The sequence below is a fragment of the Phalacrocorax aristotelis genome, chromosome 2 (assembly GCF_949628215.1).
Source record: "Phalacrocorax aristotelis chromosome 2, bGulAri2.1, whole genome shotgun sequence".
NCBI classification, from domain to species: Eukaryota; Metazoa; Chordata; class Aves; order Suliformes; family Phalacrocoracidae; genus Phalacrocorax; species Phalacrocorax aristotelis.
In genome coordinates, this window is record NC_134277.1 from 27,924,446 (window position 1) to 27,945,109 (window position 20,664).

Consider the following 20,664-nt stretch of genomic DNA (forward strand, 5'->3'; position numbering starts at 1 on the left):
TTTAATGGAGTATCTATAATGCATTAGTCACTGACGCCCTTGCCTAGCATCAGGCATTGAGATCCTTATGTCCACTTTCCTTTCCACTGTACTTGAGCTACAGTCAAGTTACAAGGAAAAAAAATCTGTTCTTTATTATTGTATTGTTTTGTCTCTGACCCTTTGTAATACGGTTTCGTTTTGGAGAAGCCTTTCTGTATCGCTGTAAAGTCTTTCACGCCAATGCACATCACTATAGGTCATAAGAAGTTGAGGGGAATAAGTGCCCTTATGTTGAATGGGAAAGCGCCTTTGCGTTACAGTTCTTCATTCTTTTTGTACATACAGGATGTTGAGATTGATTCTCTTTCACTCTGACATGACAGAGTGCAGCACATGTCCTTCTCTGTCTCTCTAGAAAGTGAGTTAACATTAGTAATAGTATGGGTGAGTTTACTAAGTACAGGAGGTAGCATAATTGTATAGCTTTAAGAGATCTATTTCTAACATAATTCACTAACTTGTTAGTTTATATGAGTGATTTATTGGCAAAGGTTGCTATTGTTGCAGAAAGGCTTGTGTGAATTGAGCATGGCTGGTTATATGGCTGGTTTTGGCTGAACCTGGTAATATTATGTTCTCTGTATCCTCAGAATTTGTATTCAGAAGAAATTAGGGGAGTTTTTTATTTTAAGGACTATCATTATCCAGGGTGTCTGCATGACTTGCATGCTTTAGTGAAGGAGTGCTTTCCTTTGCTTTAGCCTCTGCTAGTGAGAGCAATGCAAAATCTAGTCTTCGTACTACAGGAAAAGGTGCTCAGGAGCCAAACTTGTATTCCTGATTCTGTCATGGATTCTGGCAATTTTCTTGCATATGAGATGTGACTTCCTGAGGGAGGAAAAATAAAGTAAAATCAAGAGCCAGGGAATGAGTGGGCACTTTTGAAAACGTTGGCCTCAATATGTCAATTTTTGTATTTCTAAATTGGGGGACTATAAGTATTTCACAGGAGTCCAGAAAGGCCCTGTGAGTCTTTGCAAAGTGTTTTAGAGATGATAGCACGGCAACTTGCACTGCAATGCAAGGAACAATGTCTTCACTTCAGAACACACCTCTGGAGCATTTGTACATTTGGTGACAGTCCCATATGACAGCAGTCTATTAAGAGACTGTCACAGATCTGATTTACCCAGATGTATCATTCCCCTCTTCCCCAGAAATTTTATCTGCAGGAAGAGAACAATTGGTTTACTTGTCCCAGATGCCCCCAGAATATGTCAGAGCTGGTGTCAGCGTGCCATTTGTTGGCATACGCACTCTGTGATGTTCGTGCCCAGAGCACTGTTTTACAGGATGGCTTAATGTCACTCTTAGGAGTGTGCAAAGGGCTAGAGTCTTCAGCGGAGCTCTCGGCTAGTACTCAGACCACCTTATCATGAAAACATGATTACAATAAACTGTGCCTGCCGGTTTTACAGATTATTGTGAATGTATCAACCATAGCTGAAGAGTTAGAAATCTTTCAGAAGAAGAAAAAAAGAAAGTTTCATTAACCAATATCTGAAAGAAAACCCAGCTTATTCCCTTTGTTTACTAATAATATGTAATTTTAAGAAGTTGCCTGTCTTGGCATAGTTTGACATACAAACCTTGTTTGACATACTGTGGCTGTCCCTTGCACTTGGAGGTTGAATGTACTACATAGAGCATGTAACTGATGAGATGCGGTTTTGTTCATCCTTTCAGTTAATTCTGTGTGTTCTTTTTCCCCTCCCGCCCCTTTGTGCTGCACGGCTGATTACCGCCCTAGGACCTTGCAATGGGACACAGACCCCTCAGTGCTGCAGCTCCAGTCTGACTCTGAACTTGGGTATATGTCAGCTCTTTTTGTTATTTGTTTATCATTTATTTGCAAGAGTTATGTTGAAAATGCTTCCCAGCTGAGCTGGTTTTATGTGATTTTCATTTGCTTTGTTGACTCAAAAAGGCCATAATTTAAGTTTCCTTTTTTCAGTTTCTTCAATAAGAAGCTTCAGCAAAGCCATCTTTGTGTAAAAAACAACTATTTAAAGAAGCTTGTGAAAAGATAAGCTGCTATTTCTGTTGCCTGAAGCACAATACAAATAACTATTTCATTACAGATGAAATGTTATTATTGTGGCACTTCAATGTGCATGTACAGTTATATTGGTCTTGTTTGTGCCTGTTGATTCAGACTTTTCTCTCTGAATCATTTGCAAGGTACTTTTTCCCCTCCTTCCTGTCTTTGCCATAGTTATGCTGTTTCCACATGCAGTGACAATTTCCCCTTTTTCCTTAAGAGCTGTATATGTGCTTACAGTTCTGCACTTATATATGGTCATAGTCCAAGAGCATCTTCTGTTGTGCCATCTTAGTTAAGTTCAGGCCAATCAAGCATTTTTTTTAAATTGTACTAGAGCTAAAATTAATATTTTCTAGATCGGGATGGAACTTCTCTACCTAAAGCATCTGAAAAAAAAAAAAGTTAATTGAAATAATTTAGAAATGCCTACCTGCAGAGATATTTAGGGTTAACTGTTGCTCTTAAAAGGATAGGTAGCTGTCCCTCAAGTTCTTCAGAACTTGAGTCATAGGCAAAACCAAATCTCTATCTTGAAGAAATTGCTCTACCTATGAACTTAGAGGCATGCCTGTCTGAGTCTCCAGGCAAGCTTTTACTAGCTTATGTGAAATTCATCCACCATTCTATAAGAAAAAACACAATTGCTCTTTAACTACTGATTGACAGTGTTCTCAGCTGCAGTTAGGGCTATTCACCAGGAAAGATGACCAGGAGCTGAAAACATTCAGAGAACTTTCTGTACAGGGTTTCTCCACATCCAAAACTGTTAGGAATCTTTCTCATTTCCACCTGACTGCAGCTTCAGATAGATTCAGCTTCTACAACTTTACCTGGGCTATACCAAAAAAGTAGAGTTTCTTGACCTGGTTTAATATACAGAAACCATTTAGAAATCTCAGCTGCTCTTTCCCAGAAGTTTGGATTAAGAAACGAGCACTCCCAGGAGCAAGATTCCTCAAATGGCTGTGCAAGGCAAGAAGGTTTATTTGACTCACATAAAGATAACCCTGTGTATGACTTCAATCTTTTATGAGCAGTCAGTGCAAAGACAGAAAAGAAGCCAAAGAGTAAATCTACATGTATGTAGATCTCTAACTGAAAAATTCTGACCCTTTGAAAGAAAACTGTCTTCAAAACCAAGGCAGAGTTAGGGAGAGAACCAGGCTTTCATCTGGTGTCATGAGACCAGATAAAAAAAAACCAATGCAAAAGAAATCCTGCAGCAAGCATGCAAATGATGTGTGTAGTTAAACACTTCTAGCAGATACATCTTTCTTCTGGCTCCTGCAGACAGAAGAATCAATTTTAATGCATGGACTTTAGTTACTGTCCTCCTACTGATATCCCAAAGGCAGTTTTTGAAAGGAATCCTTCAAAGCTTATGTGCTCTCTAAGATGAATACCCAGCAAACTGTAAATTTCAACACTCATGAGCAGCCAGGTAAAAAAAAACAGGGATGGGAAAGCAACAGGCAGTTTAGCGCTGCCCTAAAAAGAACTGGAAACTAGAACATTACAGCCCATATTTGGTAGAGTCCAGATACTGAAAGGATGCTCCAGTTGTCCCTAAGTGCTTGGGACCAAGGGCTAGGCCAACTTTTAGTTAAGCAAAAACCATTACAAGTTGCTTAAAAGAGGCAAGAAAGAACTAAGAGACCACATTCCTTCCAATGAAGGGAGACCTCCCTGTCTTCACCAGTAATTACAGGATATGGGTAACACGAGACATTTGTACAGGCATCAGCAATTCCCAAACTAGAAATGTTTTAGGTGAAAAATTCCACGTGTTCTGTCAGCACAGTGCTCTGGGATGTAGCTCACTTGGTTAGCAGCCTACAGAGAGGCTAACCCAGCCAGCAGTTAAATCCAGCTCCCATTAGAATCTATGTTCCCCATCCTCAGGCAGTTGAGGAGATATGGAATGAACTCATGTGAAACTGTTGTTAGAATCACGTGAGGTTCTAATTAAGCTCAGATTAGACATATAATTAATTAGAGATTATACTTAACCAAGACCATAGTCAAGAAGCTCTTTCAGTGCAGAAGGCTTAAGAATCTCAGTAAATGGAAAAAGTAGCCTGGGGCACCAGAGGACTGGTTAGATGGAAAGTCTAACTGACCAAGTAGGCAACAGAGATTTCACATCTGGTGCTGAAAGAGGGAAAAGTGTGTGAGATTTTGCTGGGGGTAGGATATTTATTAAAGCTTGAATTCATGCAAACCCTCAGTTAAAGCAGCTACAAAAATGTAACACTACTAAAACTTTCATTAGCTGAAGTATATCACAAGCGGTTAAAGTTTTTCTGCCCCCATATAGGATTTTCAGACAATCGTAGCTTTTGTTCATATTGGAAAAGTCACAGATGGTTGTAAGGAGGGGGACTTGTTAATTTTTCCTCTTTGAAAAGAAGAAAGACTCAGCACTGTAACAACTATTTCTGCTCTAGTGGCTTGTTATGTGATACTGCTGATTCATACTGATTACCTGCTGAATCTAATTACATTCAACTTAATAACAACTCAGCCAGTAAGATAGATTAGAAAAATGTAGAGCTGATGTAGCATTAACCAGCTGAAGAGTTCAGTAGGTGTCATCCAATGATGACGGTTTCCTTTTGAGACTCGCATTTCCTTTCAGATCAATCTGAATTTAATACCTAAACCACTGTAAATTAATTAGATCAAAAACCTTTTGACCTCTTCTTCTGACATTCTGGAAAACAGAGAGGATATAGATAATGTGTATGAGTTTTCTGCTTTTCCAAATGGCTCTCTCTAATGACATGGCAGTTCAGAAATATCATATCCATGAATTTATTTCCCATAAACATGTAAGCGTGCTTGCACTTGTTGATCTAGGCAATTGGACTTATTTAGTTGATTTGTTTACTATGTGCATATTCTTTTTCTGATGAAAGTTGGCTTTTTTTCCAGTAAAACATTTGCAAGTAAATGTTTGTTTATTCTTTCCTCCCTACAGACAATCAAATAATATTCAGGAAATAAATAGATTTTTTTCCCCCCACTCTTGAGTGAACTGTGTATGACTAAAAGTGTTCATGATCATGTTCAGCTGTCTCTCTTCTTTTTCCCTTACCCACTTACAGTTAGTTGGCCTTGCAGATTTATTTCATATGGTTTATTTAAGGTTAGGGAAGTAGTAGAAAAAAGAAGGCTATACTTGCCCTGATCCAGCTGTGTCTCAGAGCTCCCCTCCTACCCTTACATTAGGGCTCTATTAATCATAAACCTACATCAATTCCACTACTAATCACTCATTTGGAAGGGAGAATCTCCTCCTTTATGGAAATTACCCACCTTGCAAATTAAAGGCTCCATTACTGCTCTCAGGTGATCAGATGACAGTCCTAATCCAGCCTGGTTTACACCCACTCTGCCCTTTCCACTATTGTGTATCTCAGGCTGAGCATTACCTCTTTTGAGCAGGCAGAACATTGTAGTAATGATGGTATGAAAGAGAATTTTGTTGCATGTTACGAGGGGCACAAGCAGGTTGTTCCTTTCTCCCATTTACAGTCCCTCTCAGCAGCATGATCTAGAGTTCAGTAACTGTACTTTATTATGGAAAATGGTTCCCAGGTTAGTTTTCTTCACTGCAATTAGGTACTTCTCATGCATAGTGCATTGTGTTTCATCTTAGCAAACACCAAAGTATTTTTTTATCTTGTTCATAAAAGCAAACACTCTTCTTCCTGCTGCTGATTTACATTTACCATGACTAACCTTCTGATGTCATGTATTCCATCTTAGACGCAGACTGCACAAACTAGGCGTCTCAAAGATTACCCAGGTTGATTTCTTACCTCGGGAGGTGGTATCATACTCCAAGGAGACACAGACACCTCTTGCCACGCATCAATCTGAAGGTAAGATTCTTATATTTTTTTCAAACAACATTTTCATGGAAAATAAGTATTCATGTAAGAGTTAAAGAATGTAAGAAAAATAATAGTAAATCATAATAAAGCTACTTATCACATATTTTCTGCAAGCCAGGTATTGTTTATGTGATTAATGGCTGTTCTGGTGAGAATAACTATAATAATTACTTTAAATTCAGCTGGAACCAAACTACTTCTGCCTTACAATGGGTTGTGCTTAGATAACAGCATAATGAGAATATATTTTCAAATAAATCATTGTGAATATAATTAAAGAAGTGCTTTATTCCATTTTGTGTGCTTTCTCAAGTTACTCATTCTGTGCTTTGTAAAGAGGCTGTGATGGAAAGTTGCCTCAGATATTTGGTCAGTGTCATTGTGTCCCTCTCCTGTAGGTGAATCTTAAGAGAAGTTACACTTAGCTCCATGTGCTGAAAGACTAGGCTTACATAATTTGGTGCAGACAGTCCCACTTCCTCTTTGCTGACAGATACATTACCTGTACTGACGGAGCTATTTGTTAGCTCTTTGGCTTTCCTGTTGATAAGTAAGTATGTGGAGTAGTTAGAGGGGGAGTGCTGATCTCTCTGTTCCTTAGACTACACTCTTGCCAGTGTTGTACTGTAGAACACTGTAGGTCAACTGAAAACATTTAAACTCAATGTAAACCTGTACATTAGCCTGGTGTAATTTACACGCTATTACAAAGCAGGTAGAAGAAGAAAAACTGAAGATGTTCTTGACTGTAATTTTTGCTGTTAACAATGAAGGATCAAGAAACGTTCAACAATTGGGTGCTCTCCTGCAGCAGATAGTGTAGAACTTTGCCACGCTCCATACAGAAGGAGATTCAAGTAGGTTGCAAAAGGTGTTCGAGCAAATCTGTCTAAATATAAGTTACTGGCAGGGAAGATACAGTGATAAACATAGTCAGCTTTTTTTTCTGCAACTGGGTTACCAGCTCTGCCTTTAAGAAACCAGAAATGAAAACTGTGGAGTTAGATACTCAGATTCTACTTTCCCAGACAACAAGTTTACCCTAGTCATCTGTTGTCTGAAATAGTGCCTTCAAGCATAGACAACCCCGTTGCTTGGAGGCTGCTTCTTGAGCAGCATGTCCTGACAACTTTGCTTTTGCAGAGGGAGAGACATCCTCAGAAGCCTCCCTTCTTGAATCCAGCTCATCTCTGCTCATCTCTCAGAGGGCTGCTGAATCACAGGGTGGTAGGGGTTGGAAGGGACCTCTGGAGACCATCTCGTCCAACCCCCCTGCTTGAGCAGGGACACCTAGAGCAGGGGGCACAGGACTGCATCCAGGTGGGTTTTTAATATATTCAGAGAAGGAGACTCCACAGCCTCTCTGGGCAGCTGGTGGCTGCTCTGTCACCCTCAAAGTAAAGAATTTTTTGTCATATTCAGGTGGAACTTCCTGTGCTCCAGTTTGTGCCCATTGTCCCTTCCCCTGTCATTGGGCACCGCTGAAAAGAGTCCAGTCCCATCCTCTTGACACCCACCCTTCAGATATTTATAAGCATTGATAAGATCCCCCCTCAGTCTTCTCTTGTCTAGGCTGAACAAACCCAGGTCTCTCAGCCTTTCCTCATAAGGGAGATGCTCCAGTCCCCTCATCATCTCCATAGCTCTCCACTGGACTCTCTCCAGTAGTTCCCTGTCTTTCTTGAACTGAGGAGCCCAGAACTGGACACAGTACTCCAAATGTTGCCTCACTAGGGCAGAGTAGAGGGGGAGGATAACCTCCCTTGACCTGCTGGCCACAATCCTTTTAGAGCATCCCAGGATACTGTTGGCCTTCTTGGCCACAAGGGCACAGTGCTGGCTCATGGTCAACTTCTTGTCCACCAGCACTCCCAGGTCCTTCTCAACAGAGCCGCGTCCAAGCAGGTCAGCCCCCAGCCTGTACTGGTGCATGGGGTTGTTCCTCCCCAGGTACAGGACCTTACACTTGCTCTTGTTGAATTTCATGAGGTTCTCCTTGGCCCAGCTCTCCAGCCTGTCCAGGTCTTGTTGGATGGCAGCACAGCCTGCTGGCACATCAGCCACTCCTCCCAGCTTGGTATTGTCAGCAAACTTGCTGAGGGTACGCTCTGTCCTTTTGTCCAGGTCATTGATGAATATGTTGAACAGGACTGGACCCAGCACAGACCTATGGCGAACACCACTAGTTACTGGCCTCCAACCAGACTCTGCCCCATTGATCACAACACTCTGAACTCTGCTATTCAGCCAGTTCTCTATCCATCTCACTGAAGCCTCAGTGGCCTTGCCTTCCTGGCTTGAGACCAGTAGGTGCTCAACCCTGGGCCATTATCATGGAGTCATTGTCAGATAAGATGGAGAGCATGCCCGTCCTCCCTGACACAGAGCCTTTATCCAGTGTAAGAGCCTATGGATATGGGGAGTTCAAGACATGGCTTTGATGTGTTTACCACTCTCGGTCCTGCAGTTCCAGCACTCATTAGCTGACATGCCTTTCTGAACTGGCCAACCACTCTTGAGGAAGGAACTTAATAAGTTAATTATTAAATTGAATTAACTTCCAATAAGTTCTTCTTGCTTTTCTCCAAGGAGCTCTTCAACTATTACAAAATCCTTTTCTTGGGTAGACAAGAGGAAAACCTCCTACCCTTCAAGAAAGAAAACCCAACGGTGTGCTGTTGTGGAGCCTGGCAGTCCAGGACAGCAAGCAGAGGGCAATGTGGCTTTTCTTGGTTCTCCCAACACAGAGGAAGCCCTTGTTCCTCACTTGTATAAAAGAAGATAAATGCAAACATAAAAAGCAATGGACTTTAAACTGCCTAGGCCAAACCTGTGATGGGAAAGATCAAATGGTGATAAATGATTTTGGTGAATGGATTTATTATCTTTCAGATTATCTGTGTCATCACAGTCAAGGAAAAAACATAAACAAAAGTAAAGTTTCAGTATTTAAACACAGAAGAAATATCACCCAATCATGTTCCTCAGATGCATGGGGGAGAGAAAGTTTAACTTACATTTCCTCTCCAATCTGCTGCTAGGGAATTCTCTGCACATAACTTGGACATGAACATGGCCCTGCATCGGTAAAGAAGAGCCAGGGAAGTTGATTATTCCATTGAAATGGTATTTAATTTGAAACTCTCTAGGGGGTAAATAAGCCCTGTGATTTTGGTCTCCCGGGTCTGATGGAAATGGCTTCTCAGGTTTTCAATCTCCCAAACCTCTTTATGGATGCTGAGCCCTTCATACTGTCACTGTAAACAAGAACAGCAAACAGAGGGGAATTCCTCAGGAGAGCAGTTTTGAGGAGAAGTCTCTATGCTGTTCCTATGCATTCATGTGATAAAATATAGCCATTTTCAAGATAAATTGTTCAGCCATTACTATGGTTATGTGCTCAGTTATTCAGTTTCTGAAGCCTTAAAGTTTGACAAAAGGGAAAAAGAAACCCCTTATTTACTTAAATGAGTCTGACTTCAGCTTTCAGAATTTACTCTTTCGCTGCCTGCCTTGGACACTGGAAATGTCAGAACGTGGAATTTTAGGATGAGATTGTCACATGCTTGCTTCTGGTTTGGAAGACAGCTAATAAAGTGTACAGCTGAATGGAAAGATATTTCCTGTATGATTAAGCCACCAAAAGAGGACTTTGAGTCCATTCAAAGTTCTGCAGGTTTTTTGAAATGTCAGTATCAGGTTCTCTGCACATTGCTTCTCTAGAAAGAAAGAAACTCTGAGGTAACTTAGACCTACTGCTGTTCTGGAGCTCAATGGATGCAGTCCTTCGTGGTAATGGCTATTCGCCACCAAACCTTATAAAACTGGTAAAGGAAGGCTTCATTGTGGTCAGTACAGTGCGGTGCCAGAGAGCCAGATGCTATGAGCACTGAAGTCTCAGCTTGTCAGCTGCTAATTTTAGAAGAAATAATATGACATTATTCTTCACTGTATAAAAACAGATTAACTCCTCTTTTCAGAGCAGGTAATTCACTTTATTTCAGAGGAATAATGACATGTCAGTTCCCCCACCCACTCTATTATTTAGGGAGATGTGTATATGCATCATTCAATCCTTTGATCACAAGTACCTAATGCTTTTGCTTTATTTAGGTCACAGTAAGCTTCAGCCTTTTCTTCCATGTAGGATAACTTCAAAAAAACACAGATCTTGGCTCTGAAGCCTGAGAAAAAAAAAAGTACTCTTTGCTTTCCCCCTCCTCCTTCTATAACTGGACTTGAATTTAGGTGTTCATAGGCATTGAGAGACATTTCACTTGTGCTGCTTTTTCCATTCTGGAGTTGATTAAGACCTAGACTATGCTGAATGTTTTCCGAGAGGTCTCTGCGACACATTCCCTCACTGTACAGACACTCTCACATTGCTCCAGAATGGCAGCCCCATGTAGCCTTTGATGGTTGGACCCTCCAAAGCACTGCAGAACTGCCCTTTGCTGAAAGCACACCTAGGAGAACGCAGCAACAAAAAACCTGTGGCCTGACCTCACCTCTGCCCAGGATGAATCCCTCACTGCTGTACAGCAGTGGAAGGAGGTCTGTATGTCTCCCTGCAAGCTACTTTTTCAGATAGGAAAACAGCCTGCAGAGTCAGGCTCCGCTGGGTACCTGCCTCAGCTCCAGCTTATTGTTCTCCTGCTCTCTAGTGGGCCAGGAGGTAAAAGCTCAGTGAGGAAAACATCAGACTGTACCTGCACTTAGAAGGGAGATACTGCTCTGATCTGGCTCCCTTCAAAACCAAGGGGGGCAGCAAGAAGGTGAGGGTCTATGAGCTGTCTGGCTTTGCTGGCCAGCATCAGGAATGTTGTTATTCCTCTCTCGTGAAGTAGAAACTAATTCATCAATAAAATGAGATGATCTAACTTTTCTGGCTTGCCAGACTATCACTGAAAATAGGTTAGTCTGAAATGCATTTATGAAAAAGTAGATCCCATATACAGGGGAAGAAGATCTGACTTCCTAGAACAATTGAGGTCCTATGTACTTCACCTGTTTATCATCTTCAGCAGATGATTGTTCATGTGGGGAAGACAAATGTGTTACCATACTCATCTGAGCAGGATAACCTCATCCTATATCACAAATGTTTGTCCAGTTCTAGCAAAGAATACAATTCAGGCCCATGCTCCGCCTGTTTATCTGCTGTATTCAAATAATGAGGATATTTTGGCTATTAGGGAAAGAGGGAAAATAAGCTCTCTACTCCATTTGTAAGTAGACTGGAACAAAGTGGCAAAACGGGTGAAACTCCAGAGGCTGGGTTGTGTTCTGCGTGTCTCTGACTGATGTTCCTGAAAGTTATCCTTTTTAAAGTATTGAGGGAGGAGAGGGGAATTCTCACAGTCCTAAGGCTCATGAGGCCAAGGCACATGAGTTTAGTTATCTGTGTGTGATACCAACTGTGACTACTGTAGGGTGAAGAAAACTCTGTCTAGGTGCCACTGTCTGCATTGACTAGCTCTTCACTGATTAGCTTGATAGCACAGTGCTTCACGTAGGCATATTAATGTAGGTTTCTCATTGATTAAACTGTGTGTGACTAAAAGTATCATACACTGACATCATGTGAGGGCTGTGTCCTACTTTGAGTTTTGCTAATCAGATGAAGAGTTACCTGTGACTAGGGCTGAGAAGCCCCAATGCTGTGAAGACAAGTCAGGCCTCTGGAAGTTCCATGATAAAATCCATAAAGTTATTTTTGCTTTGACTGTTAGGGCTGAGATTTCCAGGTTTAATCAGTGTGCAGCTCTGGCTCTGTCTATCCCATAAGACAATTTGCATCAGACCTCTAGCACAGCAAATTCTGCATGAGGCCTGCTGTGCTTTCCCATGACTGAGTGTGGCTCAGCTCTAGCCTTGTGAACATGCTGTGCTTAAAGAAAGCCAGTCCCAGAACTAAGTGAGATCGTACTTGAGCTTTCCAATGCCCCATCTGTCTAGAGCTCACGAATCAGAAGCTGGGGGTTAAGTTAAAGAGCTTACTTCGGCTTTTCCTTTCCAGAGAATCTTAGAGCTCAGCTCCAGTCTGAAGAAGACAAGTCTGGACCCAAGAATAGCTTTGAACCCCTCATTTAATGGGAAATGCAGATGCACATTTGTGCATTGCCATGCATGCGACATATGTGTCAGGATACATGAAAATATGTGTGATGGAAAGGCATTGGACATAATCGGGGGAAAAGTAGAGACCCTCGGTTGTAAACAAAAGGTGGTGTTGGAAAGCAGAGCATAACTAGGATAGAAATCACTACTAAAAAGAAGAGACAACCTAAAGATGAATCAGTGTTAAAGCAGAACTTCTGTTTTTAAAGAGGCAGAGCCTTAGTATTAGTACTAACGGACACTAATTTTCTAAGAAATATTATGGTCTATCCTAGGCAGTATTATGTATCACTAAGTGTTTTTAGTTAGCTATAAAGATCTGCTTTGCCTTTTCTTCTCAAACATCAGTCCATCAGCGTCATACTGTGGATCTCAATAGCTGGCATAAACACCCTAATTCAAGACCGCTTTGTTTGATTAAATCAACAAAGCTTATTTTGTACTGTTGTACCAGACTGTACAAGATTGGATGAGACCAGAATGAAGCGGAGCAAAGATTTGAGGCATTGCACTGTATAACAGTCTTTCAGTAATTTCCCTTTATGCCTGTCACAACTGTGTCCCCTTTTCTTAATAACAAGATTTCAAAGGTGGATTTTTTTTTTTTAAAATTTAAATCGGGCATAAAAAGCTTTGAAAGGCATTCAGGCAGCTCCCTCTGGTGGTGAAGCGATGAACCGACGCGTCGTGCCTGAGGGTTGCGGGAGGTGAGGGAGGGATGCTGGTGTGACCTGCAGAAAAACACCTGATCGTTTGTCTGAGGCAAGAATTATACTTATTAGAAGATGCTTGAGTTGTATAACTGAAAAGCTGTATGAATGTAACTGCTGGTGAAATAAGTGTCAGAAGAGACCAAACCTTTTATATAAAAAGTTGCAAAAAAAGAAAAAGATATTATCTAGAAATGTAAAATAAAAGCCTAAAACATTAAGTCCTAGGTATTATGACAAAAATCCAGGGGAATAATACACTGGTGAAATCAGCTGTAATCCCTTGTTCTTGCCAATCTCTTCTTGAAGTACAATTAATAAAGTACAGTTTGTTAAAATACATATTCTCCAGGACAGCTGCATCAAGCAGGTACCAGGTGTGGTGGGTCTGTGTTCCAGTCCTACCAAGCTACAGACATTACATGTTGTCGTGGTTCAGCCTCAGCTGGCAACTGAACACCACGCAGCCGCTCGCTCACTCACCCCCCCCCACCCCTGTGGGATGGGAAGAGAACTGAATGAGCAAAAGAACTTGTGGGTTGAGATAAGCACAGTTTAATGATTACAATAAAATAATAATAATAATTATTATTATTATTATAATAATGATAATAATGTTAATATAATAAAATGGGAAAGGAAGGGAAAGGAGAAAAAAAAAGGGAAAAAAACCACAGAAACACGAACGATACAACCGCCCACCACCCGCCGACCGATGCTGCCCGTCCCCGAGCTGCGATTGCTTCCTCCCTCCCCTGGCCAGCTCCTCCCAGTTAACATACTGGACATGTCGTTACCTGATATGGAATATCCCTTTGGTCAGTTTGAATCCGCTCTCTTAGCTGTGCCCCCTCCCCTCCCGGCTCCTTGTGCACCCGGCAGAGCATGGGAAACTAGAAAAGTCCTTCATAGTACAAGTGCTACCCAGCAACAGCCCAAACATCTGTGTGTTATCTCAACAGGTTTTTCTTTCCATGCTAATTTCAAAGCACAGCACTATACTAGCTAGAGTGAAGAAAATTAACTCTGTCCCAGCTAAAACCATGACACGTGTATACCGCTAAAGGCTTTCTTCACCAGCCAGCTCATGATAATTATATGTAGTACAGAATTAGAATAAGGGCTTGGCTTTGGAAAATGTGTTTCTGTGGTTTTTGTTGTGCAGAATAATGTATTTGACACTGACAGGGTTTCTTCTGGGAGGAAAAATGAAGAGGCCATACTCTGTAGCCACGCACAGTTTGGTATTTGAGGGCAGGAGGAGACATCGAATGGCTAATCTGCTGAAATACGTAGCATGCATGGGCTAAAATAGGATTTGTGTAAGACAGTCCCACTCCATTTCTAAAAGGTGGCCTGTTAAATCCACAGTATACTGGTATATTTATCAGTGATCATTGCTGCAGTATTTGCTCCCATTCCCTGTCTCTCCTCACAGGTCCTCTCTAAAGACTTCTGTAGAAGGATTTTTCTTATACAAGATTGTTTTCAGATACTTGTCAGCAGAGAGCCCTCTTAATGCTAAACTGTTTTCAACACGCAGATCTGAGTATTTATTAAGCATCAGTAATTCTCTGGGAATTATCTACTAAGAAGTGATTTAACTGAGGAAAGATTGGCTCTGGTCACACACAGTAGGAAGTCTGAGGAAGGAAAACCCTTTAGGGATCTTAGACGTTGTCCCTGATCATTTCATTACACTGGGACAGAGTAATTTGACTCATTGCAGCTCCTCTACAATCTTAACAAAACCCTGGGATGGTCTTCTGAAAACCAGGGCCACGTGCATGGGAGTTTGCTGCTCCAGAGTGGCTCAGGCATTCTGCAGACCCTTGTTTCTCTTACGCAAGGTACCTCTGCATCAAATACAAGCCCAGGAAACACATCTAATAATTTCTACAAGACTGGAAAGAGAACAACAGACTTGTTATAACTGGGCCTACATCTTCTCTAAACCATTCAGGCTCCAGAAGATGGGAAACAAAAGAGAAAGGTTAACTGCCTTTCTCAGTGAAATGAAGTACAAGGTTTGAGGCTTTGGTTGCTGTAGAGAGGACAGCGCAACTCTTATTCCATGCATGGAAGGAATACTTGTTCAAAGCCTCTGCAGACAGCATGGAGAAGGACCAGGCTCTACCTACCTTCCTTGCAGATCCTGCTTGATCTTAATGGGTGATCCTTGCTCTGTGCTTTTGAGCAAGTAGATACCATCCTCCACACAAGAGTTGGAAGGCTACTTTATCCTAGAATAAAGCAAAAAATAAGCTCCATTGTGCAGAATCCAACCTGTTCCTTTAGTTGAAGTGGGAAATAAGTAATTGAATGAGATCCTGGTATGTCTGTCATCACTTGGTGGAAAACAAGGACTCGGATGTTAGCAATTTTGACCTCGGTCGTGGTTTAACCCCAGCCAGCAACTAAGCCCTACACAGCCATTTGCTCACTCCCCCCGGTGGGAAAGGTAGAAGTGAGAAAACTTGTGGGTTGCAATAAGATCAGTTTAATAGGTAAAGCAAAACCCACACATGCAGGCAAAGCAAACCAAGGAATTCATTCACGACTTCCCATCGGCAGGCAGGTGTTCAGCCACCTCCATGAAAGCAGGGCTCTGTCACACATAACAGTTACTTGGGTAGACAAAACGCCATCACTCCGGATGTCCCCCCATTTCCTTCTTCTTCCCCCAGCTTTATATGCTGAGCATAATGCCATATAGTGTGGGATATTGCTTTGGTCAGTTGGGGTCAGCTGTCCAGGCTGTGTCCCCTCCCAGCTTCTTGTGCCCCCCAGCCTGCTCGCGGGTGGGGTGGGGTGAGAGGCAGAAAAGGCCTTGACTCTGTGTAAGCCCTGCTCAGCAGTAATGAAGAAAACTCTGTATTATCAACACTGTTTCCAGCAGAAATACAAAATACAGCTCCGTGCCAGCTACTGTGAAGAAAATTACCTCTACCCCAGCCGAAACAAGCACAGATGCACATGGTGCCAGTTCTGAGACTGCCACCTTCACTCCCAGCCTAAATCAGGGTTGTTCTGATTTACACCGTGCAATATCTAGTCTACCAGCTGACAGCCGGGCCCCAAAGTCACCACATCACCAGACGCTCAGCTGCTGGTACATTCAGTCCAAGAGCTCTCTGTGTTGACTGACAGAAGCCTTACCTTCTCTGACGGATACATTGCAGCTGATCAGACCAAGTTTATTTCTCATTTACTCTAAAGAGCACAACTGCAGTGGAGATTGCAATCGGAGCATCTGGAATCAGGAGCAATGCAACAAGATGACTCATTAGTCCGTGGTCAGCCTTCTTCCAGTGCAGGATGTCAGCTCCTCGTATCCTTTCCCTCTGCCACCTCCAGGAGCATCCTCTTAATTTCTTAGCAAAATACAAATATGTCTTTGTGGTTTTCAGTTCCTGTGTTTCCCCTCCCAGCTCCTTGTGCCCCCCCAGCCTACTCGTGGGTGGGGTGAAAGGCAGGAAAGGCCTTGACTCTGTGTAAGCACTGCTCAGCAGTAACTAAAGCGTCCCTGTGTTATCAACAGTGTTTCCAGCACAAATCTAAAATACAGCCCCATACTAGCTACTGTGAAGAAAATTAACTCTACCCCAGCCAAACCCAGCACAACCTAAAAGTCCTCTAACTAGCTATAAGTCATCTCCCAGTGCCTTGACCCATCTTTGTGTCCTGACATCTGACACTAACAGTGATCCATGAATGCAGGGAGAAGCCCTATAACACCTGTATGCAAACTGAATCCTTTGTTGGCTGGAAATGAAAACCTTCCTCTGAGTTCTTCCTCTCTGGAAAAGGTCCTGGCCATATTTTACACATGAGCAACTGCTGTACTAAGCTGATTTCTTATGTGTTACACTCAAGCAACCAAATAATTCTAAACTTATTTGCAAATACGTGACTATCAGGGTGTTTCAATTGAGCTTTAACATGAGAACAGAAGGAAACTATCCCACTAATGAACAGCATCATGATTTCCCCAGTCAACAAGCAGTGAAAAGACAGCGGCCAATTTTTCTCTATTTGCGCTTTTCACAGGTACCTAGTCCTCACTTTACCATATGTATCATTTCAATAGTATTTGAATATACTTTGAATTAACAATGTGTTGTACATATTACAGTGCTCAAATTAGAAGTTATAGATACAAAAATGTAAAAAGGGAGAAAGTTTGGTTAACAGTGCTTCCAACAAAACAATGAAGATACAGATTTTTGTTTTCTTCAGAAACAAAGCATGCTTTTTCCTACCATCCCTGTAATTCCTCCTTTAGCCTAACGGATGATGCCTATTCAGTATATACATGAAAACTAATACCCAGCACCTTCTGTTGCATGTTTAGTAACCTTTGCCAAACTCTGGCTTTGTAACATGGACCAATCTCCACTGGAATTAAGACAAGATTAAGAAAAATGTGCATTGCAGAAGTAGCAGTTATTAATCCTCAGTGCTCTAATTAGCACTTAATCTTTCTAATCCTGTAAGTAGATACAAAATCAGTGCTGAAATAGACACAGGCCATAATGGGTAAAGCCCTTCATTAGTAGTGTTAAAAAGATGTACAGAAAAAACCCCACTGCTCTGTTACTTCACACTTCTCAATTTGTTTCTTGGCACTTGTGACTCAAAGAAAGGAAAAAGATTCACATGCCAAAATCCCCTCATCTGTTTTAACCCACGCTGCTAATGTACTGGGTCAAAAATTATGCAGCTGAAAATTCTCCTGTTCATTGCTTCTCTATCTTCAATTCTATAGCTGAGCCACAGCTTAAGAAGCTGGCCAATTGTGCCTCTCTATAGTCTTCTTTAATTGGCTCATTTCCATAGGAGAGGCCACCTGCCTTGGATAGAGGAGTGTCAGCTGCTTGCCCTCAGACTAACTGGAGAGGGAGCCAAGTGGCTGGGTTGGGTAGAATGAAGAGAGTTTGCCACACGCTATGTTATTACCCTCCTTGAAGATGAATGGGGATGCACCCCAAGCTGGGTCTTTGTTCACCAAGTGTATCTTCACAGCCTGACCCAAGCACCTGGGCAGACTCCTCCAACGGCAACCCTTGGCCCCCCTTCTCCCTCCAAGAGCTCCTCCCGAGGTTGTGTCACCACGCTTTATTTATTAAAATGATGAACTGTAGATCTCATCTGAAGTACTTGAGAATCCCTCCTTCAAAATCACTAGTAGCTGGATCCTTTCCAGAAAATCCTTTTGCTCGTGCACACACACTCTCAAGAGTTACTATGAAAACTGAAGAAAGGATCTGGATGAAGAAACTTGTAATGAAATGGGTATGCCAGTGAAGTAGAAGTCTCAGCATGAATTCCCACTGGCCACTATTAATAGAAGATGGAATTCTCTTTTGCTGCAATACAATAGACTGTCTCCACAAATAATGTCACTTTTCAACCAGACCCTGGCTGCCACTTGCCCATCTATCTTATTTTAAATAAACTTAGCATAAATTCACTCTGAGCCACAATTAATTTAGACATATGTCATAGCCATAAACTTCCAAAATAGTGCTTGCTCTTCCTGCACGTTAGTTCCCGACTTAAGGCCCACAGGAAGTGAGAATATAATCATTATTTTTCCAAATTGTGTTGCACTCAAGCCATGAAGCTTCACACTTATTTTAAGTCTATAACTGCATGTGGTTGCTGTGGATACGCTTTTCTTTTATTTTTTCTCACCCTGCTTGCCTTGTAAAGTTTGTCATAACAGAGTTCAAAATGGGTCTAGCTCCTCTAAGTTTGGCACAAGCAGATCCCTGCAGTTACAAATAGCCCCACTGGTCTCAGTAGCAGCTTACTGGATCTTGAGGGCTCTTTCAGGTCTCACTACTTGGTTTGGAGCTGAACGTCTCTGAAGGTCTGGCCCCAACTGTGGACCTGGAGGATTCTTGAAATCTTAGCCCTTAATCATGGTCGTTTCTTATTTCATTTCTTGTCATCTCCACCCAGATGTTCAGGTATTACTCTCCTTCTCCTAGACACCAGTTACTCAGCGACGACATGCTAAGAACAACCACTATTCTGCTATGAAACACAGAAAGCACTGAAGATTTTGCCCATGACTGCATGAAGAGCTCTCTATGCGCTGATGCTGCATGGCAGATAATGTGCAGGTTGAAAACGCAGCTCAAACCAACCTTCCAGAGAGGAATCTCAAAATTTCCTTGACTTGGTTTCACAAATAAAAGCTGGAGGACACATATGTTGTGGTGGGATGACTTTGGTCACCTGCCCAGTCCCTCTCTCACTCCCCATTCCTGAACAGGATGGGAGAGAAAATAAGGTGATAAAACTCATGGGTTGAAATAAGGATAGGGAGATTACTTACAGTTACCATCATGGGCAAAACAGACTAAGCTTAGGGAAAATTAATTTAATGTATTGCCCATTAAAGTAGATTTAGATGGTGAAAGACAAAGACAAGATTGAAATAACACCTTTCCCCTGCTCCTTTTTCCTGGGCTCAACTTCACTGCTTCGTTCCCAGCTCCCCTACTTCCCCTCCGCCCCAAACAGCACAGGGGGATGGGGATGGGGGGGGGGGTTGGTCAGTCCATAACAGCTCTTCTCTGATGCTCCTTCCTCCTCATACTTTTCCCCTGCTCCAGCACACGTCCTCCCCGTGGGCTGCAGTCCTTCATGATGAACCTGCTCCAGCATGGGCTCTCCACAGGCCACAGTTCCTTCAGGAAATATCCACAGCCTCCAGTATGGAGTCCTCCATGGGCTACATTGTGGATATCTGTTCTGGTATGGTCCTCTCTGTGGGCTGCATGGAAATACCTGCTCTACTGCAGTCCCTCCACAGGCTGCAGGGGAATCTCTGCTCTGGCCCCTGGAACACCTCCTTCCCCCACTTCTCTTACCTTGGTGTTCATAGGGCTGTTTCTCACACTTTTTCTCCTCACTCCTCTCTCTATCATGTGGTGTTTTGCCCTTTCTTAAATAAGTTTTCCAAGAGGCACCAGCAGTGTGGTTGGTAGGCTCAGCTGTGTCCTGTGGTGGGTCTGCTATGGAACTGGCTGTTTGGCTGTGGCTGGCATGGGGCAGCTGCTGGTCTTTTTTCACAGGGGCCACCACCGCAGCAGCACCCCCTCGCCCTGCTACCAAAACCTTGCCACCTACACCCAGTACATACACCGGTAGCTTAGTAGCCAAAATTCAGGTGTTTCTTGTATAACATGCCTGGGATCATGTCTTTGCTTTCATAGGTGAGTGCTTTAACCAGTAACACATAGGGTGATCTGGGATAAGTTATTTGTTGGACCAGGTACCAGAAGTGTAGTGTTTGATATTCTAGCTGAATGTTCATTATCATCATGATGATTGAGCTGTCTCTGGATATCTAGAGCAGCCATCCTGTCTTACCTTGGTACTGTCTTGTCTCTGAGACAAGAGTTATTTAAAGTTACTGGCTAATTTGGGTCCCTCTTGTGCTTTCTGGCAATGGAAAATCTGTTGATAGATTCCTTGCTTTGGAGGAAATCCATTGCTGAGGATGCTGAGAAGTGGTAGATGCTTGCCTAGACCAGAGGTAGGAGCTTGTTTCTGGTCAGGTCAACTACACAGGCTATATGTTTCTGGTGGTGTTCCCGGACAATGGTCCATGCTGCCTGTGCCACATGGTGTGGGTTGACTCACCTCACCTCCCATGTTAAAACCTCAGAATCTCTTGGAGCAGTCAGTTGCTTCTTGTCAGGCTCACAGCATGCTGTGGTAGCTATCCCATCATCTTATACAGTGCATGCATTGTATATAAATGCATTCATGTGTATAAATACACAGTTCGACAGCACAAACTCATGTATATGCATTTCACAGACTTCTTACC

General features: G+C 42.4%; 1 protein-coding gene across 6 annotated transcripts in view; it reads left to right on the plus strand.

Annotated features, from left to right (window-relative positions):
* DYNC1I1 (dynein cytoplasmic 1 intermediate chain 1) overlaps window positions 1-20,664 on the plus strand; it is a 199,512-nt gene that overhangs the window by 37,965 nt on the left and 140,883 nt on the right. For 4 of the 6 annotated variants that reach the window (XM_075082883.1, XM_075082879.1, XM_075082882.1 and 1 more), the window contains exons 5-6: window positions 1,793-1,852; window positions 5,858-5,973. In XM_075082883.1, the coding sequence (XP_074938984.1) occupies window positions 1,793-1,852; window positions 5,858-5,973 (176 nt within the window). The remainder of the gene's footprint in view (window positions 1-1,792; window positions 1,853-5,857; window positions 5,974-20,664) is intronic. The other 2 variants (XM_075082880.1, XM_075082881.1) reach the window with 1 other exon arrangement.